The 23,942-nt window shown below is 35.9% G+C and overlaps 1 protein-coding gene across 1 annotated transcript; it reads right to left on the bottom strand.

Moving 5' to 3' along the window:
• Positions 1–5,526: 5,526 nt before the first annotated feature.
• On the bottom strand, positions 5,527–23,840 carry LOC149841645 (uncharacterized). The gene is made up of 6 exons (XM_090001105.1): positions 23,689–23,840; positions 23,539–23,598; positions 7,993–8,146; positions 6,271–6,368; positions 6,109–6,174; positions 5,527–5,851 (listed from the first exon to the last, which is right to left on the bottom strand). The coding sequence occupies exons 1-6, from the start codon at positions 23,830–23,832 to the stop codon at positions 5,813–5,815; spliced, it is 561 nt and encodes a 186-aa protein (XP_089857231.1). The 5' UTR covers positions 23,833–23,840; the 3' UTR covers positions 5,527–5,812.
• Between the last annotated feature and the right edge of the window lie 102 nt (positions 23,841–23,942).

The raw sequence follows: 23,942 nt of genomic DNA, 5'->3' as shown, positions 1-23,942 counted from the left end.
GTAACCTGTCACATATTTACAGCAGTGCCTAGCACTGCTGTAACCATTTGCATATCCATAGCAGTGCCCATGCACTGCTATGATTCATGCATCCATCACCAAGGCCCAGGCCTCTTCTCTAATGCTTGCACATCTGCTAATTTTTCACATTTGCTGAATCACTGTGTGTGTGCATGGTATGCCATTCATTACACAGTAAACAAACTGTGTAAAAAGACATTTTCTCATTTACTCCAAGGCAAAATTCTGAATGTCTTTTTCATATGTAGTTTCTCATTTGATGTTATGTATTCATGTATAAATATATATATATATATATATATATATATATATATATATATATATATATGTCCATATCCACATGCGTATACATATATATGTATATATATATGCATATATATACATATATATACATATATATCTATGTATACCCCTATATTTTCCCAAGCTATTGATATATATACATCCACCTATACATATATACACTCATATGTATATATATGTGTACGTATGTATTTACATATATATACCATTTTCCATCCTTTTCATCATACATATCTTTTCACTATTTGATTTCCATATGATATATGTGATTTTCCTTCTCTTTTCATTACTAACCTGGTTGTTTTGCAGGAAATATATGGATAAAGTTATTATTTGAAGCTGTAAATTTGATTTTATGAGTTGTAATAGCTAGATCTAAATGAGAATTTACATTTTCTGTTTTAGATAAAATGAATGAGCATTATGAATTACTTGTTTTTCATGCATTTTCGCCTTTATTCTCACCAATGAAAACACGAATGACACGTACACCATTTCGTAAGAGGTAATTAATTCTAAGTTGATGATTTACATCAATGGCCATAGTCAGGTTGTAAACAAGACTTAGAATTTTTATCTTTTACAAAATAACACTGGACCCATACTTAATCCTTTTTAACATCATCATATTTTCTTTAAATATTTTCCTCTTTTATCAGAATTTAATCTAAAATTGATTCAATATATATACCAATGGCCATAGTCAGGGTATATTGAGAGTTAATTTCACTTTAAATTATATAAAAGCACCAAAAATGTATTTTATTCTTCACTTGAATTTAAATGGGGTTATTATATAATATATTCAATGACCATAGTCAGGGATATATTATATTTTCAATCTCATTCTTAATTCATTTAAAGAATGGAATAGCTTTTCAAAATCCAATTTTAAAATTATTCAAATTCATTCATCATTTAGGATAGAATTGCATCATGTTTTCAAAAATTCTTTTCCAAAAACCCAAATAATTATCTCTTCTTCAATTTCCACTTCAAATTATCAATTCTATCCCATCTTCAAAATCCAAAATTTGACTTTGAAATCAAAATCAAAGTTCACTCTGAAATCCTTGATTCATTTTCTAAATTCCTAATTCAAGTTTCAAATTCAAAGTCCAATTTGACTTTGAAATTCATTCTCAAATCAATTTTGAAATTCCAAAATCCAGAGTTCTATTCCATCTTGGATCTCAGATTACAGATCCAAGTTCCACTTAGGATCCAGAACCAATTTTACTTTGGATCTCATACTTCGGATCCAATTCCATTTTAGGACCCAGAATCCAACTCTACATTGGATCTCAGATTACAGATCCAAATTCCATTTAGGATCCAGAACCAATTCTACTTTGGATCTCAGACTTCAGATCCAAAATCCATCTTAGGATTCAGAATCCAATTCTATTTTGGATCTCAGATCTCGGATCCAAATTTCATTTAGGATCCAGAATCCAATCTCATCTTGGATCTCAGATTTCATATCCAAAATCCATTCTAGGATTTAGATCCCAATTCTATCTTGGATCTCAGACTTCATATCCAAATTCCATCTTAGATTCCAAATCTTGGATCCAATTCCATTCAAAATCTCAGATCCAAATCCTATCTTGATTCCGATTCTTAAATCCAATTCCATTTTCATTTCAGATTTCAAATCCAATTCCTATTTCCAAGTTCTAAATCCAGAATTCGATTTTGAACTTTATTTAGAATCCAGACTTTGGATTCATATTTCATCTTAAATTCCAACTTTCAAATCAATTCTATTTAGATTTCCCACATTTTATTTTGATTTCAAAACTTCAAAGTTAGAATTCAATTCCATTCCAAATATTCATCCAAGTTCAAACTTCTAAATTCAAAGTCCATTTATGACTTTGAAATCTCCTTTCTTATCTTTTTATCTCAGTTTCAAGATCATTTCTCTCAAGATCCAAATTTATTTTCCTAAGCTCTGATTATTCTAAAAACTTAGAACTTTAAATCTTAAATTCTAAAGTTAGAAATCATTTCTTCACTCCATTATCAGATTCATCTCAGAAACACTTGGAAATTTTTCAAATCATTTTCAAAAGGAACATACATCCTTGCATTGCACAAGCATGATTCTTTATGCATCTAGACTTAGGATAAATCCTTAGATAATTTCTTAGCAAAGCAAAAGGCATGAATTCGACCCTTGGTTCGATTACCCCTGGTAAAGGCGTCAGGAACGGTCGAACCTCGTACCGACGAGCGGATCCCGTCTCACAGTTTTCCCGCAAATATTTCAAAAACGGAGGCGAGTCATTTTCTTAAATATTTTCAAAATTAAGGTCAAGTGAAACCCCACAAAAGAATTCCTTTTTTCTCTTCTCTTCTCTTCTTTCTTTTCTCTTCTCCCTTTCTTTCTGTCTTATATTTTCTCCCTTCAAAAAGGAGGAAATAGAGGCTGGAAAGGAAAAGAGAAGGAAGAGAGAGAAACCACAAGAGAGGAAAAATTTTGCGATGATCACACATCCATACTATCTTAGGTGAGTATTTGGCTAAAAATTTTGGCATCATGTCTCTTGTTTAACAAGAAAAATGTTTTATTCCTTTTTAGCTTGAAGAGCATCTTATCAGAAATTTGGGTAGCATCTCCCTTGTTTAACGAAAAAAAATGCTTTATTTGTTTTTTGATAGATGTGAAACATTGTATGTATGTTGCATCCCCCATGGTTTATTAGAAACCTAGGCCTTAATTAAGTCGTGTGTTGGTGACTTAGATGTTTACGAAAATATAATTTTGTGCAAATCTAAAACTTTTTTCAATAGGGGTTTCATCGCCAAACAATATTCTGAATGCAATAAGGCTTTTGAATCACTTTGAGCGATAGAGATCAGTCATATTTATATGCTTATTACAATGCACTTATATTTATTAAAAGCAAGAGTATGTGCACATAACATCATGACGACAAAGTAAATAACATAAAGCAAGGCTTGGTGAATGAAACCACACATCGGGCTAAGTAAAGTTCGTAAAGTAGAGCCCGATGAATAAAATCGTGCATCGGGCTAAGTAACTTGCATACAAGAACACACACACACATGCATATATATAGAAAAGTAGTCATAAAGATACGCATGTAAACACCGAAGTAAGCTTGCAGTGGCCTAGATGGCATGAACCAAGGACTAGGACCCGATATCATTTTAGAAAGGTGTACGATAAAGAAAATCCCATCGTATAGGATAATTATTTTAACAAATATAACTTAAAATGGAGAACTACATGCAAACCTACAAAAAATCCGATATAGGTGGCTTAGCGTAAGCGTGGAGTCACTCCTAGGTTGTGGCTGACACGTTCTTACGTCAGGTACGATCACAACTAAAAGCATCTCGTGTAAAACTCATCAGTGCAAAAAAATAAAGAGATATAAACCAAAAATGGATCAGACCTAACTCAGGTCCAATTGGGTTCAAGTTTACCTCAAGTAGGCTCAGTTCAGATCAAATGGGTTGGACCTAGGAAAGAAATAAGTAACCAAAAAGATAGAGAAAATCAACCTATCAAGGTAAGTGGTATTGACTTAAGTGAGCTCGATCTATGTCAAGTAAGCTTGAGCTCACCTCAAGTGAGCTCGGTCTAGGTCAAGTGGGCTTGACCCAATCTATGACAAGAAATTAAAAAAGAGAGAGAAAAGCTAAAGCAATAGGTCAACTAAGCTTGACCCAAGTTGGCTCACTCTAAGTCAAGCAGGTCTAAGCTCACCTCAAGTAGGCCTGATCTAGGTCAAGTAGGCTTGTCCTAGTCTAAAACCAAGAGAGAGAAAGAGGAGATAAGAAGCTAGAGAGAGAGAGAAGAGAGAGAAGGGGGTGGCAATTTCTAAAAAGGGGGTAGGGGGTCTTATTTATAGACTTTGAGTGTGGGTCCCACCTCAAGGGATAAACATGTCACTTCTTCTCGATTTCTACCTACTCTTTTCAGATAAGGACGAATACATCTTCTTTAGGGTTCACCTAAATATTTTTATGAGATATTTATGTGATGCCTATAAGATATTTTTGTGAGATATTTATGGGTAGCCCACAAGATATTTTTGCGTGAAGCCTACATATTTTTGAGGTTTCACTGATATTTTTTGCAAAAAAAGTAAGCACAATTTTCTTCATTTTGATGAGACAAAGTGGATTATCTCTACAAAATTCTCTCATTTTTACCAAATGAGTGCGATATGATAACCTAAATATTTTGAAAGTACATCCCTGAAGATATATGCATTTGGCTCTGCAAAAATTTTTTGTTTCACATTCTTTATCAATTGTATGCAATTACATAAAAAATACCTCTTATTTTTATTCCAAAATAAAATAAAAAACTATGAATCTTAAACTACTGCCCGGTAGGCAAGGAGGAGGACCCAAGGATTTTACCAACAGAAGGCTAGCCAATGATATGTTGGTGATGGGGGGATTTTATGTTAGTAAAACATTGATATCCAAAGGGCCATAGTTGCTCATTATGTTTTATTATTGTGAAGTTTTTTCTTTAATAAAACATGCTCAATTACCATTTATGGTGGGGCTCTCAATCTTCCCATTTGCTCCGTCTTTGACAAGAAATCAAAATATCAGGTTTGGGCCTTGGCAAGATTTGACTTGAGACTTCAGACGCCAGGCATTCTAGTAGCTTGAAAAGGTATGATCAAGTTCAAACGCATAAGCATTGGGATGCCCATCTCTCCTGGGTGTACTCACCAACAATTTCTGTTAGGTCCTAGCAAAAAACATGGTTGTAGGTGTTTTTTGTCAAATCTGAACCAGCTAATGTGTTCGCAATTGTTTATTTACCAAGGAACATGTTTTGGATCAAATAAATTTAACAAAAAAAATAGAATCTTCCATCATCAAATTTTAGCACAATATGAGCCGTTGATTTTTCACCCCTCGAAAAAAAACATATGTTCAAGAAAAATACCTAATTGAATGCATGTTAACTACCGAGTAAACTATGAAAACTATGATAAACACATCCATCTGTTTAGAACAATTAAAAATCACCTGCAGCCACGCTTTTTGATGGGATCTAACATGGGGCCTAACAAAAATGGGACTTGACTAGAGCATTTCCCATATATATGAGAAGTGTTCTAGTCAGGTCCCATTTTTGTTAGGTCCCAACTGGTTGGGACATTTATCAGCCCTAGCATGCACTTTGGCCAGATAAAAAGATATGTTTAATCACAGTACCCAAGATAAAGCTCATGAATGGATAAAAACAGGTTTCATCAGAGTACCCAAAGACAGCTGATGAATGGACCTTCGAAGCTAATGTAAGACAGGAAAAACTTCCAGCAGCAAGAATCACTCCAAAACATGAGCTGATCAGTTAATCAACTAATACGGTTTCTTTGCCTCCAAGGCTTTTTTTCTATTTTGCACATAGAATGCAGGTGCGCCCATGCTAAATCATGACTTTTGCGCTTCAGGTTCATCAAATTACGGCCACTCATTGACTTCAAATAAATGGAAGACCCCCACCAGAATGTTCAACCTCCTGAAAAGCGAAGACAGAGATACATATATGAGAATGTGGAGATGGAAACACATAAAACAAAGCTATTTAAAATAATGTGATTCAATCGAGGCATCAGGAAAAGCACTGTAAGTAGCAATTGTCTCTTGTGCAAACTTAAGTAAAGTAGCAGTATTAGCTCATAGAGCCTCCTTTATTATGATGTTGTTACAAAAATAAGCCAGATCTTTCTCAGTTGCAATTCACCCATTTTTCATGTAGCAAAATTGTTACCATACCTGAGCAGGTGGTAGTGATGACACCCAATCCGACGCATGCGTGGGAAGAAGACCTAGAGTATTGAGCTGCCAAGAATAATTGATTTTGGATGAGAATTTTGTACATGAACCACTGCATTGAGAAATCTAGTAATGATACACTAGAAGCTTCATCGATTTTACCTTCCAGACACCCAATGCCATTGCTGCTAGATTAAGGGCAATAAAGACCAATTTGGGTGCAAGAGTATCCACTTTTGAATCCTTATAAGGCTCAAAAACTGGAAAGGAAAAAGACAAGATGCCTGAGAGTATATACTAGAGATCATAGGCAAGATAGCATCCAAAAGAGAGATTCTTATCTAACATACTAGCAAAATTAAAATAGATGGTACTCTATGTAACACGGACTCTTCTAACAGGGCACCACACCCACGTTCTTATCTAACATACCAGCAAAATTAAAATAGATGGTACTTTATGTAACACGGACTCTTCTAACAGGGCACCGCACCCGCATCACACCCATGCGGGTGTGACACTTGGACACAGCTTCCTTTGTGTCAGGTGAAGTCAACCACATTGAAGTCCATTTATGTTCAAAAGTAGATTCAATTAACCCTAACCAAGTCCAATTTATCTATATTATATAAATAAATACATAAATGCACACACATACACGTGTATATATCCGCACCTTCGCACCAATGTGGTGTTAGTTTTTATTGATGAAGAATAGCAATTGTAGATTGTTAATTCAATTTATTACATGATGAATTGATGATATGATAATTGTTTTTATTTTGTTAACTTTAAACTGTTAATATATATATATATATATATACACCCTCCCCGCACCAAGCTTTTTTAAAGTGCTGCATCCGCACCCGCACCCGCACCCGCACCTATGGGACATAAATGGTACGGAAAAGAACTGAGCAACAATGACGGTGGGAAATCCTAACAGCCGAACCATTGAACACAAAGCAGCATCACATAATATTGTTAATATTTATATGGGACTCTTTTGTCATGACTCCGCTTTCCTTCACAATGGAAAATAAGACTCTTTTTGGGAGCTAGGCATGGGAGGGAGTTGGGGGATTGGAAAAGTCAAAGCCATACAATTCCTAGGATCTTTAAAGACCACCTCCTACAGGAGGAATTTGCCAATCTGCTTTTGGATGTAAATACAAAGGAATGAGGAGGTATTTGCCATCTATTGAGTGAAAATCGGTCTTCCAAACAACCATGCCCAGAGGAGTTAACCCAAATTGAACACAGATCCTCAACTCCTACCCCAATAAAAAAAATGAGAAACCTTCCTTTTTTATTTCAGTTCACATTAGTTTTGTAATTAGCTTGACTTCAACCAGTAGATGTAGTGAAATCCTGTCCCTAAAGTTCACAAACCAAAAGTCAAGATTGCAATTAAAAAACCTCCTTAAAAAGGAACTGTTTCATATATTTGGATAAGGTTGGAGTTGATTCCTAGTTAGTGAGCAAAAGCTCGCTGCATCACCTTTGAAGTCACTGGATTTATTGGAACTTTGAGATGAATTAATCATTTCTCATATGTCCAGTTGGAACGCTCTTCAGTATCATGGTAAAAAAAGCCTGAGCACATATTATGCAGGCTTCATAGTCCTTTATCTTCCAAGAGGGCTGACAAAAAAATGAGGAATGTAATACTGAACTGCTTTGAGGGTTATACTGGTGGAAATAGACAATCAGATTTCATCATATAGGAAAAAGAACTTATCAAATCATTTGCTTGATATGAGCAATATCCCTAAAAATACAGCTTTTACAGGATAATAAAAAACTTATACACGTTTTAATATAATTAGAGGGAACATACTTTGCAGTATCAAGAAGGTTCCGAAAGAAGTCAAAGAACCATACCTTTACCAACACTTTGAAGGGCACTAATGGGCTGCCAAAGAGCTGAGAATGTGATGCCAATACTAAACAAATGCACTGTATTTCCAGCCATCCACATCATGAAACCCATCATTAATAAGTTCTTGAAAGGGGCTTGAGCCACTTCCCATGCTTTCTTTTCATGCAGAACAAAAAGTTTTTTGTCATAATGATGGATATTCATAACTATTCAACAGATCCAAAAGCACACAAGTAGCAGATAGAGTGCCCAGTTGATGGCATTAAGCACCAAAAGAGAGATTAAAACATGAGACACAAAAACTCCATCTTAACTGATGTACCATACCACACATTATACTACCCTTATGCCATGTCCCACAAGAATACCCATATTCTCTGTCTCTGTAGTCATATGCATGTAACATTGCTTTGAATCAGCGAAATGATCGACATCATATGATGCAACACAAAAAAGATAACTTTTTGAGAGAATGCTAGCAAGTTCACCAAGCTAGTTTACCCTTTAACAGCGAAGAACACCATAGTGGTGACATTTATCCAAATACAACTTAATCATTTTGTATATGTTTCCTCATTATCTATAATTCAAGTTTTCTAAAAATCAACTTGTGATTCAATGCAGCTAAGTTCGAAATCCAACAATACTATATTTAATTATGTTTTTTTGTGCTTTGTCTTATGGATTATAAATTATGATATTTTTTTTGTTTTGTCGTTCAAATCAATGGAAGAATAAGTTCGGTGGAGATGCTCCCACGTTCTACTCCTTTGCTCAAGTGTATCTTGAGTCAGACATGCAGAACTAGTGGAGGGAGTTGGGGGTGGAATTTGAGTTTTTTTAAGCTCGTCCAAAAAGTCGGCTGCAGCATTGACACTTAAATAATTTTGTATTTGTTATGTCACATAGGTATGCGACATGGCAATTTCAGAAAACTTTGGTGGGGGTGTATATGTGTGTGTGTGTGTGTGTGTCATTTATAACCTATGTCACATAGTGCTGGTGCAGATGTCAAGGGTACGACACAGCAATTTCAAAAAACTTTGGTGTGGGGGTGCAGATACACAAACACACATGTGTGTGTGTGTGTTTATATTTATATATATATAATATGCATAAAACTGAACTTGGTTAGGATTAACCGAATACACTTTCGGACAGAAATGGACATCAGTGTGGCTGACTTCACCTGACACAAAGAAAGTCATGTCCAAGTGTTGCAGCTGCATCAGTGTGGGAGCGACATGGGTGTGTTTCCCAGTTAGAGGTGTCCATATTACATAGTTTATAACATGACATCCACACAAAGTTTAGATCTTACTATCTTAAATTTTCAAGTTCAGAATTTTTTAATTTTTGTATTAGTATATATGACATTAGAATACATATTATTCACACTACGTAGGCATATACAAAAGAATCAAGGAAACACCATAGTCACTGTTATAATTTCATTGGCATTGATAGTATAGATTTACTAGAAGAAAGGGTGATCATGCATAATTTATGCATAATTTTATACATTTTGTATGCATGATTTTGTGCAAAAATAGCCTTAAAAACTTATGTTTAACTGATGTTTGTGCATGGTCCTGCAAGGTAGCAATTGATCTTAATTACAGAGAAAAATAAACAAGTTTGGACCCATTTGAGTTTTTTTAGAAAAGTTTAGTTTTCATTAACAAGCTTTTAAAAACTAATTTTTGAAAGAAGAGGTTTTGTGAATTATTGAAAATCAGGAAAGTTTTTTAGAAAAATTTCTAAAACACCTTTTAAAACCTAATTTAACTTTATAAATAGTAGTTAAGAGCAAGGTTTTAAAACTCGCCGAGTCAACTCGGTGACTCGGCTCGGCTCGGACCTCCAACGAGTCAACCCGACAAGGTAAACTCGGTTTACGAAGACTCGGTTTCGACTCGGCCTGACTCGACCAAGTCAAGCGTCATACTAGAATCGGGCGAGTTCTGGGCACTTTCGGCTTGACAAAACTCGGGTGTTGGATCACTTGGACTCGCGAGACTCAGACCGAGTCACGAGTCACAAAGAATCGGACGGTTCGTGATAATGGCATGTTGAAAAATTTATTGTTTTACCTTTTAACGAAAACCCTTTAGGGTCTTCACTGTTCAAGCCTCGACGGAAGAGAAGGAGAAGGTGCGGTGCTGCTGCAGCTCCGGCCATCTGACGAGAACTCCACCGTGAACAACGACGCCGACAAGGAGTTTTCGGCGTGAACAGTAACTCCGAGGAAGGTACGTCATGCATTTTTTTTGCGTTTTGTATTTCCATTTTTTCGACGGTGAACAGTAAGGCGTTGCCGCAGCTCCGGCCGTCTGGCATGAACAGTAGCTCTGACGCGTCTTCTCCAGCAAGAACAGCGGCGTCGGCGAGATTTTCCGACGCCACGAGGTATGCATTTTCATTTTTCCCCTTTTGTGTTTCTTTCCGACGTGAACAACGACATCCTCGTGTGTTTCTGGCGTGAACAACGGCTCCAACAAAAGGTTTTCCGACGACTTGAGTCGTCTCCGGCAAGAACAGAGGCAAGGCTGATTTAGATTTAGATGAAAGCATCATGTCCAAATGAAAAGGTAGGAATTTCCATTCATGTTGCATTCCTAATAAGCGAACCATAGTTTGAGTTTTAAACCGAGGGAGAACAATTTGTCAAAATAAGTCTTAATCGGCCAATTCAGATTGAATCGACCCTTAGCTGATTCAAAATAGGGCTAGATTTGACCCCCCTCCAAAATCGACGATTTTTTGTTCAAAATTGATCGATTTAAACTTTAGAATCAGTTAAAAATAAATTAGATTTTGTTTTTTTTTTAAATTTAGAATACGAAATCTTTCAATTCTGTTTGATTTGATTCTTTTGTTTTTTAAAGAAACCGAGTCACCTAGTAAACCGATTTTAACATTGTTTTTCCTTTCTATTGAAGGAAAAAGAAAAGTTCTGCCTGACATGTTCATAAAACTCGAGCGATTGGTGGTACTGCATAGGGTTAGCGGCCAAGGGACTCTCATCACCAAAAGTGGAAAGAAGTGACTTAAAACATATTATAATCCATTGATTCCCTGCCTAGCTACTTTCTGACGACTTGAGTTGTCTCCAACAAAGGGCATTTATTTTTTTAGTTCTTTCAATCATTACTTTGTGCATAATCTACTAACCGCACATTGTATCTATGTTTTTAACTTTTCAAATTTAACTTTTATATGTTTTTAACTTTTCAAATTTTAATTTTTAACAGTTATAGATTTATCAAATCATCAAAGAAATGTCACAAGAAGGATCTTCAAGGACTCCAACAACATTCACTAAAGGAAAGGACCTTGTGTGGGATTTTGGGTTACCTTTTGATAAGAAAAAGAAGATGGTACAATGTACTTGGTCTACAAAAAAGATGAGTGGTGGCATTAATAGACTTAAGTATCATCTTGCTGGTATTAAAGGAAAGGTAAAACCATGCGACAAAGTCGAAGAATCTGTAAGGAAAAAAATTTGTAAGAATTTAGAGTCATTTAAGAAACACAAATTATATAAGAAAAATATTGTAAATGAGATGGGTTTCTTTGCTGAAGTAAATGATAATGATATGAACTTGTTAGATGAAAGTAATTGAGTCTACTGAGAAAATATATATAAAAGAAAAAAATTTAATGAATGATACCCAAAAGCATAATCTTGATTGATGCTTTTATTCAAGTGAAGGCAGGGTCTCCATCAATGAAACAACTTGGAATAAAAACAACTTTGGATAAAAAAGCTAGAGATAGGTTATGTTCAACTATTCGATATTTTTTTATCATTCAATCATTCCTTTAAACGTAGCCAATTCTCCTTACTTTACGAAGATGATTGAAGTTTGTTCTTCAGCAGGAATGGGATTGAAGCCGCCTTTTTCATCTGAGATTTCTGGAAGATTATTACAAGAAAAAATTAAAATAATTGATGATTATTTCAAATAATACAAGGAGTCTTTGGCTGAAATGGGTTGTTCTATTATGGCTGATGGTTGGAAAGATGCAACACAAAGGACATTGATACATTTTTTGGTTCAATGTCCAAGGGGCATTTACTTCTTGAAATCAGTTGATGTAACAAGTATCATGAAGAATCGAGAAAATTTATTAAAATTATTTAATGAAGTGATGGAAACAGTAGGTGCATAGAATGTTGTTCAGGTATATCATTTTGTTCTTTTGTAATTTTCTATTGAACATTGATATTTATAATTTGTCTAGTATGTTAATAATTTTTTGAAATTGAAAAATGACAGATAATCACAGATAATGCAGCCAACTATCAAGCAACTGGAAAGATGTTGGAGGATAGGAGGAAAACCATATTTTGGATTCCTTGTGCAGCTCATTGCATAGATCTCATGCTTGAAGATTTGTCTAAGATAAAAAGCATAGCTGGATGTGTGAAAAAAGAAAAAAAAAAGGATCACGAAGTTCATTTACAATCATACTTTTGTTTTGAACCTAATGAGGACTCAATTTTCCAATAAGAAAGAAATTCTAAGACCGGTTACTAAAAGATTTGCCACTAATTTTATCATGCTTCAATCTTTGCTAGAACATCGAAGTGGTCTTAGAAAAATGATGGCATCAGATGAATGAAACAATTCAAAATATGGGTAAAGAGATAGAGGATATTATATTGAATAGTAATTTTTGGAGAGTCGTAAAATCAACTGTTAAAACTATAGAACCTCTAGTCAAAGTTTTGAGAATGGTTGATGGAGAAGAAAATTCTACAATGGGTTATCTTTATGAAGCTATGGATAGAGCCAAAGAGGCTATAAAAGAAATTCATGACAATGAGGAGAAAAAGTACAAACCTTATTGGAAAATAATTGCCAATCATTGGGAAAATCAACTTCATCACCCTCTTCATGCAGAGGCATACCATCTCAATCCCAAATATCACTATAGTCCATAATTTTCTAAGGTATGTATTTGTTTATATCTTTTTATTAATTATTTTAAATTTTGAATATGAACTTTTTTTTATCAATTATCATTTTGATGTATGACTATTTTAACTATTTCATGTAATTCACAAAGCATCTTGAAGTAAGGCGTGGTTTAATTAAATGTATTGAGAAGTTGGAGCCAAATATTTCAGCTATAGTAAGAGCATGCAAGCAACTTGAGTTATTTGAAGACGCAAGTGCAGATTTTGGTACTTTTATAGCTGTTATGACTAGAGATGAGCACAAGCCAGATGATAGATCTTTAACACTATGTGTTGTGTTGTGCAAAAAGATATTTCTTTAATCAACTTTATATTTTTGTGTGTTTTGGCTTTATACAACAATGTGGTAAAAAATGCATGGAATATGTACCCCCGATCTCAAAAAAATTGTTATTCGTATACTTAGTCAAACATGTTCTTCATCTGGATGTGAACGAAATTGGAGTACCCTTGACCAAATTCACACTAAGAGAAGTAATAGATTGGCTCAAAAGAAACTTAATGACTTAGTGTTTGTCTATTATAATTTACGTCTGAGAGAAAAACAATTAAAGATAATACGTCTTGACCCAATTTGTTTGGACAATATATACTTGCAAACACCAATGGATGAATGTGTCATGCAAGGAGTTTTAGATGGAGATGACGTAAAACCGTAAAAGTTTGTTTGATATTTTAACTTGATTAAAATTCTTTCAATTTAAATTTTTGTATATCTCCATTGCATGTTTAAGAATGTGTCATATTTTATTGAATGGAGGATTTTTTAAAGGACTTGAAGATAGAAGTTGAAAACATTGAAGAAGCTAATCTTATTGATGATGAAGGTGGTGATAGAGTTGAAGACGAAGATGCAAGGAAAAATGCAACCACTAGTACTCAAATTCAGCCATTAATTTCTACTTTCAACTCAAGAATTGATTCAAATGAAGTTCCAAATAATAACACTTCGCCTCTATTTGAGATTTGACTCTTGACTTGAGATATCATATTTTGCAAAAGTGGATGAATTGTGGATGTTTAAATTTTGATTTTTTGGGTATCAATTTGGTGATAGACTTTGTCATTGTGTTATGATTATTAACTTTATACTTATGAACTTTGTAATTGTGTTATATGGTCATGGGCCTTATGTTTTATACTTTATATTTTTTACTTGTACAATTGTACTAGATTGTGGTGAATGATTTACAACTTTACTCAACATCTTTAGCTTATCGTGTGATGATTTCTAAATTTTCAATATATTAAGAGTTGATATATAAAAAATTAGAATTGTTGTCACTCATTAAATTTGCAGATTACATATGATATAATACAAGTACAAATTGAAGTAAAAACTGAAAAGCGAAAGTTGATTGCTAAAATGCATTGCATATTGCTCAAGTATAGTTATCTTTACTTTAGTTTTTACTGTTACTCTTGTAAGTTTTTAACTTAACTTTACTTTAGGGCTTGTTTCTATTGAAATATTGAATTATTGTTTTGCTTGGTTGTTCAATTTGTTACTATTAGATGAGTAATTATAAGTTAGATATAGTTTTACTTGATGTTATTTTACTTATTAATCAATTAAACTAGTAATTAAGTCATTCTACAAACCTTTATATGTTTAAATGACAATTTATATATTATTTTTCTTTTAAAATCAAAAGTTAACAAAACCCGATCCGAGTCACCGAGTTGACCCGCCGAGTCACGAGTCAATAAAGAACGAGTCGAGTCCCGAATCACTGGGTTTTAAAACCTTGGTTAAGAGAGACTAGAAGGGTGTCTTTCTCTCATAGAGATTCATGCCTCTCTCTCTCTCTCCCCTTTTCTTCTTCCTTTTCCTCGCCGATTGGGAGCTTTCTTCTTTTCCATCGGAGGTACTGCGTGACGTGTGTGATCGTCTTGATAAGACCGCTCTACTCTCCCCAATCCATTGGAGGCGAACCACAAGTGTGCCTCTTCTTCACCCCCCCCCCCCCCCCCCCTTCTCTTTATGTATTGCTGCATATAGGTAGTTTGTATTTTCTCATTAGTTTGCTGCATAGTTTAGGTTTTCTAATTAAGTTATTTTCCCAGTATAGGTTAGTTTTTTTTTTTACCTAAAAGAAAACCACAAAAAAAAGAGGGAGGCTGTTTTTTTTATCAGATCTGATCAGGTCTCAGCGTCCAGACAACCAAATCTGATTCTTCAGATCAGGCCGTCTTTGGTTAGCCAACACATTCAACCCATTTAAGTCTATCAGGCACTATACCGATCTAAAGACTCGATCTGCGCCCATCTTGATTCAAATCAGCAGGCCTGCTGATAAAAAATTTCTGACAAGCCCAGGCCTGCCAGTGCAGACCCAAACTGCCTATATCCGGCCCAGCTGATCTGATCAGATCAAATCCGGTCAGATCCGGCTATTAGACCACAAGCTGATCTGCGATCTGGTTAGCCCAGCGCAGATCAGCCTATTCGGCCAGTAGGCACGCAGATCAAGTCTGTGCTCTTTTGTAATCCAGGTCTGATCTGGTAGCTGAGCTGCAGTGGCGTAGATTCGATCTGCCGGTTTTTGGGCCAGACCAGCGTGATATTCTTGTGTTAGATTTATTCGGCCAGCAGCAGCAGCGTAGGCCTGGTCTGCAGTTTTTTTTATCCCAGCCTGCTGCCAGCCGAGCCAACTTGATCATGTCAGCCGAAGTCCATCCAAACTAGACCAGTCGACTGATCAGTTCAGCCCGATCAGACCAAAAGATCAAATCAGTCCAGGCCGGCTGGTCGGCAAGCTCGAACATACCCGATAAGACCTGCAGACCTGCCAGTCCAATCATACTAGACAGATCTGGCAAACTGATCTGATTTCACAATCTGTCAATAGAGCTGTGAATCATCTTTTAGCAAGGGCACGGCTGAACTGGGCTTGTGTGTTTTAAGTGCTTCTTTTCCAGTAGTTTAGAAGAAAGGTATTAGCAGTAAATTTAATTTTTAGGTGTTTATTTTCTTTAGACTTAAGTACATATAGGTTTAGTTTACGTAGATTTAATTTAATTGTTATTTTTTGACAATTAACTTTAACTAGATTAGATAGTCTAGTTGTTTCATTTGTTTTGTTGTCTTGAGTTTTGCAGGTGGGTACAAGCTTGTTGATTGAAACGCGATAGCGAGGGCCGTGTACGTGCAGACAACGGAAGCTAGATCGTAAGCAAACAGAGCTCTACAATTTTTACTTTTCTTTATTTGTTTTTTAAGGCCTCAGGCTATTTAATTCATTGGGTTGTAATAATTTTATTTTTGTTCAGACCATTATAATAGGGTAGTACATTTTGTTTACATTTTATTTACATTTTATTTAAAGCAATAAAGATTGTTCTGTGTGGAATACAAGGTTCTAAACCCGTTCTCTGGGTTCGACCTGGACTTCACCACTAGCGTGAACTGGTTAATTTAAGATTTGATGCACGGTTTACACTGATAAATTTTTATCAAAAATATTTTTTTTTAAATATCTTTGAGAAAAGTTGCATCAAATTTTTAGCGCCGTTGCCGGAGAACGGCAATTTAAAACTAAGTACTCACTTTATTGACTTTTTTCACGTATATTTAGGATTGCAAGTTTGCTTTTGCATTTTTTTAGGATTGCTTAGTTTAATTTCATATTGATATCTATGATTGCTTAGTTTGCTTTTATTTATTATTTAGGACTGTTAGAACCACATTGAGTGAAAACCATAGAGCCCGCTTACTTTTTTTGCTTGACTTACCTAATAGGGTATCATTTTAGGTGACCGTCCATGTAGTTTACTTTCAAACTTCGTACTTGCATTTGAGTGGTGTTTGTTTATTTTCAATATTTTTTATTTTTTGCTTGCTTCGTGGTGTGGTTTGATCGCGAGTGCACGATAGTGCAGGTAGAAAACCATTTTTTAGGATGCTTGCTGCACCGGGTCTCAACTCAATAGTGTATGCAAGGGCGACGTTCTTCAGGCCCTGAACTTATAGCTCTTGTCGAGAACCCTGAATTAATCCTTATGAGATCTCGTAGAACCAGACACATGGCGGAAGAGATTGCCCCAGTTCGTCCTTTGAGAAAGTACTTCGTCCCTACAGAGTACAATCCAGTGTCCTGCATAGGGAGACCTAATGTAGGATCACCCCATTATGAGATTAAAGCCAAAATTATCCAAATGCTATAATCGTTCTATGGCCTTAGCAATGAGGACCCTGACTCTCATCTAGATGAATATTTAGAGATCTGTTCTACTGTAAAGATCAACAATTTTGGAGATGACGCGCTTAGGTTGAGTCTGTTTTCGTTCTCCCTCAAAGATAAACCCAAGCACTGGCTGAAGACTTTAGATACGGTTCAAATTACCACTTGAGATAGAATGCAAAAAGAATTTTTAAAGAAATACTTCCCAATTGGTAAGATAAACCAATTTTGAAAGGCTATCACCAGTTTTACACAAATTGAGGGAGAACAATTTCATGACACGTGGGAGAGGATGAAGGATCTTCTCCTAAAGTGCCCCCGTTACCAGGTGCCCAGATGGCAAATGGTGCAATATTTCTACGACGGGCTGACTAACAAAAATCGACAAATGGTCTATGCAACCTATAGGGGCACATTTATGCTCAAGAGCGAGGACATGTGGGCCTTGTTCAAGACCCTGAGTGAAAATTTTATGCATCATGCTTTGGCCTCAAAAGGAGAGCACCTGCTACTGTTGGAGCGAAGAAAGCTGGCATGTACGAGATAGGAACAAACCTTGAGTTGCAAAACAAGGTTGACCTTCTGAACCAGAAATTGGATCAGTTGTTGTCAAATCCCTCCCCAGCTATGCAGGTGTGTGCGCCATGTGCTAGCCCAACACACCATGTGATTGATTATCCTGTTGTGTCATAATATCCTGAATTTGTACAAGAGCAAGTTCAGGTGGCGTAAGGTTTCGCCAAGCTCGCAAATAACCATTTTTCCAACACATATATTGTAATAAAATAGTGCTATTCCAAGAAAGCACTAGAATCGCGCAAAGTGAAGTGTCTAAAAAGCACTCTAAGCAAAACCCACAAAAGGGTAAATATGGAAAAAGACAATAATGAAAGGAATTTAGTCATAAAATGAAATGCTTAAAAAGCATTTTGGAAAAGTATTTTACACAAGGGGTTGCACCCCTATTTATAAAAGAGCAAGAGGGAGAGCTCATAAGGAGCTCTCCCTTCTAGCAGTTGGACTAGTCCAACGACTAGAATTCTAGCCGTTGGACTAGTTCCAATGACTAGAAGTTTGGTCAAGTTCCAATCGAAACTTGACCAAATACTATTATCTAGTTCTAATCGAACTAGATAATAAAAAAAAGAAAAAAAGAAAAGAAAAGAAAAAATATATTATATAAAAAATATATAATAATAATATTATTATATATATATGTATTTTACATTTTAACACTCCCCCTCAAACTTACGGTACAATGAGCGAAAGTTTGTCTAAGAGGAAGTGAAATCGGAGAGCCGCAAGAGGTTTGGTGAAAAATTCTGCTAACTGGTATTCTGACGTAACATATGACAGATCAATGGTTTCATGCAAGTACTCTGCTCTGATATAGTGACAATTCATCTCAATGTATTTGGTGCGTTCATGAAACGCGTTCATGGAACGTCTGGTTGCTTGCAATGTAGATTGCACTATTGTTGTCACAACACATTCGTGAAGCTTGTGTTGCCGCAGTTTCCATATCAGCAAGCAATCGCCTAAGCCATACGACTTCCATTATGATGGTTGCCATGACTCTATATTCAGCTTTAGTGGATGATAGAGAAACCTTCTGCTGCTTCTTGCGCCTCCACGATATTAGAGATTCACCTAAAAACACACAGAAACCAGTGGTTGAGTGTCTATTATTAGGACCACCTCCCCAGTCAGCATCAGTATAAGTAATTAAATTTAATGATGACGAAGCAGATAAGAAGAGTCATCGTGAAATAAAACTCTTTAAATATCTAATAATACGTAAAATCGCTCCCATGTGAACAGAAGTGGGAGCATGCTAAAACTGGCTAGCTGTGTGTACAACATGTGCAATGTCCGACCGAGTGATGAATAGATAGGAAAGTGCTCCAACAAGCTGTCGGAACGAAGTAGGATCATCAAAACGCTCTCCATCATCAATTTTCATTTTAACATTGACCACTTCTGGAGTGTCCACCTTCTTATCATCTGTAATGTCAGACCTGAAAACAATATCAAATGCGAATTTAGATTGAGACATCAAATACCCACGAAAAATAATCAACTTCAATTCCTAAAAAATATCTCAATAATCCTAAGTCAGACATTTCAAAATGAGTTTTAAGAAGAGTTTTGATATTGGCAACTCCTTGTTTGTCGTCTTCGGTGATGATCATATCATCCACATAAGAAAAAGAATGATGATACATGCATCAGATTTCTTAATAAACAAGGCAGTGTCAGTCAAGGAAGAATGAAATCCAATATCAGTCATAACATAACTAAATCTATCATACCAGGCTTTTGATGCCTGTTTGAGACCATAAAAAACCTTCTCAAGACGAAGAGTTTTGCCCTTGGGGATAAAAATACCAGGCGGAGCGTTTACGTAGACTTCTTCAACAAGACTCCCATTTAAGAAAGCATTTATGACATCCATTTGAAATATAGGTCATTTTTTGATAGAAGCCAAAGCAATTAAAGTTCTAACAGTGGTCATACGGGCCACATGAGCAAAGGTTTCTTCGTAGTGAATTTCGTACTCTTGAGCATAACCTTTGGCTACGAGTCATGCCTTATATTTTTCCAAGGTCACATCGCTTTTGGTTTTGACTTAGTAGACCCATCTACAGCCTATAGGTTTCTTTCCAAGAGGAAGGTCTTGAATGGACCAAGTGTTGGCCTTTTCTAATGTCCAATTCCGTTTTCATGGCTTCACCCCATTCTTCATGATTTTTGGCTTCAGAATAAGAGGAGGGTTCAACATAGGATTGGATTAATGCAAGGGCTGCCCTATATGAGGGTGAAAAAGAGTCATAAGAAATAAATTTGTTGGGAGGTCTAGAAATTCTAGAAGTCCTTCAAGGGAGAACCTTAGAAAACCTTTCTAACGCACATGGAGCGGGTTGCTCTCCAACTCTTCGTCTTGAATATTGCAGACCAACATCCCTACCGGTTTGGTCTTTGCTATCAGTTTCAAGGATAATAAGGCTTTGATCATGGTCAAAGTTACATTCAAAATCCTCTTCATCAAATTTTGAGGTTAAATCAATTAAAAAAGAATATTCGGTAATATCCTTAGAATTTTTGCTTTCAAAAGAACTTTCTTTTTCTAGAAAAGACACATTTTTTGATACATATAATTTGTCATTTTGAAGATCATAGCACTGGTAGCCTTTTTTATTTTCAGCATATCCTAAAAAGGCACATGGGATAACACGAAGGGAGAATTTATCATTTTTGTTTATAAATACAAAAAACTTGCAACCGAAAACTCTCAATCTAGAGTAGTTTGGTGCTAAATCATAAAGTTTTTCAATTGGAGATATATTTTTTAAAGAAGATGACATTCTATTGATGAGATATGTGGCAGTTAGAGCGGCTTCAGCCCAAAACCCTTTCAGAACTTGACTTGCAATTAGCAAAGTCCGAGTGATTTCCATAAAGACGCAAGACCATTTTGTTGAGGAATGTGTGGGCATGATCATTGATGAGTAATGCCATATAGATTAAGATAGTTTTTAAATTCTCCAGACATAAATTCTCCTCTTGAATCGGTGCGAAAAATGAAGATATTACTCTGAAATTTGTTTGTAACCATCTTATGAAATATTGAAAAGTGAGCAAAAATTTTGGATTTATGTTTAAAAAAATAAATCCAAGTGTGTCTAGAAAAATCATCAACAAAGATGACATAATATGCATAGGCGTTTTTAGAGATAACTGGTGCGGGTCCCCAAACATCCGAATGTATTAACTCAAGAGGTTTTGTAGAGACAAAGGTTCTACTAGAAAAAGGTAATCTTTTCATTTTACAAAGAATGCAGTCTTTACAAGCAAAACTTTCAGGATTACAAAATTTTTCCAAACTTGGGAAGTAGTGGATTTTAGACATATAAGGATGGCCAAGTTTTTGTGCTATAATTCTGTTTCCAATTTCTGAACATTTAGACAAAAAACATTTTTTGGTAGTTCCAAAAAATCCTTGTAATATAGTCCTCCTTCTCTATGGCCTTCCCCCAATTAGCTTCCCTGACTAGCGATCCTGTATCCAACAACCATCACAAGAGAAAGATATATTACATCAATAATAAAAAATTTGTGAAACAGACAAAAGATTCAAATTCAATTTTGGGACATATCTAACTTCAGGAATACAAAAACTTTTGGATTTTTGAAAACTTTCAAAACATCCTACTCCTTTTATGTCAAGAGACGTTCCATCTACTGTAAAAACCTTTGATATACTTGAGTTATTTTTAAGACATTCGGATAAGCATTTAGCATTTGAGGTCATATGAAATAAAGCACCATAATCTAAAAGCCAAGGAAGGTTACCTGGACCGGAAACAGATGTGATTGTCGCTCCAGTTAAGGCTTTAGTTGAAGAGGATACCCCTTTGAGAAGAGGTTGAAGAATCTCCATTAGTTGAACCACGAAAACTGGTGTATCTTGATCTTTAGACTCGGTTTCAACATATGCAACCCCCTTCTCATCTCGCCTTTTTTAGCTTTGGGCAGTGAGGCCTATAATATCCTGGTTCATGACAGTGGTGGCAAATAACTTTTCTTTTATTAAACTACTCATTTTGTCTCCTGAAATGGGGTGGCCTATAAGTGCGAGTATGATTCCCTAGCCTAGATACAACTAGAACGGAATTATCATCAAATTTTGGAGTACTCTTTCTAAGACGATTTTCTTCCATAGTTAATTCTTCAATAGTGTCCACAATAGTGGGAATTTTTCCACTACGAAGGAGGGTCGATTTGGTGGATTCAAACTCTGGCCTTAACCCGTTTACAAGCTGATAAAAGTGTTTCATATCGAGTTGCTTTTGGCGAAGCTCGATATCATCGACACAATGCCATTTTTGCTCTAAAAGAGTCAATTCTTCCCAAAGTTCGGATAACTCATTATAATATTCACGAATGGATTTGTCACTTTGAGTTATTGTCTGAACTTTCTCTTGAAGATTGCACACATGTGCAATATTTTTAAGAGAATACATATTTCTAAAGTATTCTCATGCCTTACCGGCATGTTCAAACTTAGCAAGGCTAAAACATTTTTTAATGTCTACGCTATTAATAAGCCATGACATTATTTTAGCATGTCCCATCCTCCACTATTTCCATTTTTTTTTTGTAAGAGGCTAGAGCCTTGATTTTCTCCTCTTCCGTTAACGAAACTTCCTTATCACCCTCTTTCTTGGTGAGGGATAGCTTGGGTTCCGAATCGGAACAATCCACGATTCCCCGTAAACCTTTTCCCCATATGTGGTGCTTCATGATTGAAGCCCACGTTACATAGTTTGTGTCATTTAATTTCATGGGTATGATGGTGGCTTTATCATTGTTCATTCTAGTATCGTTTTGGTCATGATTGGTAAACTAGGCAGAATTGAAGGATTTCTCTTTTGTCTTTTGTTATTTGATTGATAAATAATTGGCTGTTGACTTTACATTCAGACTTGTTAATGAATGGATATATCATACTATTTTGTTTTGTTAGATGTTGCTTGTTGGTTACTATAGCTCAACATGTCCAAGTAGTATAATGTCTACGTTTATTTAATGTTACAGCAGTTTTAGCACTTAAATATATTTTGCTCCTTTTAATGTTTTTTATGATTTTTTCTAATTTTATGACTTTTTTTATTTTTTAAAATTTTTGGTGGCATATCCAAGTGATACGACACGATACGGTTTTACACATCCGTATCCACCTTTCGATATGATTTTTACAACATTGGTACTTACAGGTATCGATGCAAGGGCAGAGAAACCATGATGTCCTCAGAGATTTGCTACAATGGAAGGCAATGTTTGTTTAGGTTATGATGCGACAAATAGTATTGAGGTGCAAATAGAAGAACTGAAGCCAAAATGAGCAACCCCTAAATATCTAAATATGTTGAACAAGTTTATAATTTCATTGATTGGCTTCATGGCCGCTACAAAGGAACTACCACCCTCATAATTTTCCAAAAGTCACGCTTCTCTCTCTTTCTTATGTGCTCTGCCAATAACCGAATCGCCATGACTAGAACTAAATGTCCCGAACACAACGTTGCAAGAGGAGATATTCTTGAATTCGAAAGGCTTTTGCAAATAGAGATACATCAAACGGAGCCCCTATAGAGATATTATCCAATTAGAAAGACTTCGCAAACGGAGAAGGTTCAAAGAGAGCCCAATAAAAAAACAATTTGCCAAGATCTAACCATGATCCTCACAATCAATGAAGATTCGCTACAGAAAAAACACGATGATGGATCGGTAACCTGATATTTCATGTTTTTTTTCAATACCCAAATGGAGGAAAAGGGAAAAAGAAGGGGGAAAAGATCAGAAGTGGGTACCTGCGCCTTCCATGCCGCCTCTGCTTCCTTCCTCTGGCGGATGCCTCCAGCACCATCCTCCTAAAATTAAACAAGGGAGCAATTATTGATTAATCAAAAGCAAAAGCTATTCTGTTTCTTCAAATTCGATGAGAGAGAGCGGTTGAATACGAGCTCTTGGGAGATGCGGGTGAAGCCGAGGGGGTCGGGGACGTCTCGGGAAGAGGGCGAGGAGTAGTCGTTGGTGGTGAGATCGATCGCCCACTTGCGACCGTACCCTCCTCCTTTGCTGCTGCTGCTACCACCCTTCTCCATTCTCTCTCTCTAACTGCAGGGGCGGTGGAGAAAGATCTTATGAAGGGGCGTCAATGGATCGGGTATGATCCAGACCCGATCCATACCAAACCCTACAGCTACAGGTTCAA

This window comes from Nuphar pumila, chromosome 3 (assembly GCF_984573655.1).
Source record: "Nuphar pumila chromosome 3, dmNupPumi1.hap1.1, whole genome shotgun sequence".
NCBI classification, from domain to species: domain Eukaryota; kingdom Viridiplantae; phylum Streptophyta; class Magnoliopsida; order Nymphaeales; family Nymphaeaceae; genus Nuphar; species Nuphar pumila.
Note: the sequence above shows the minus strand (reverse complement) of the source record. Positions and strands in the feature narration are given on the sequence as shown.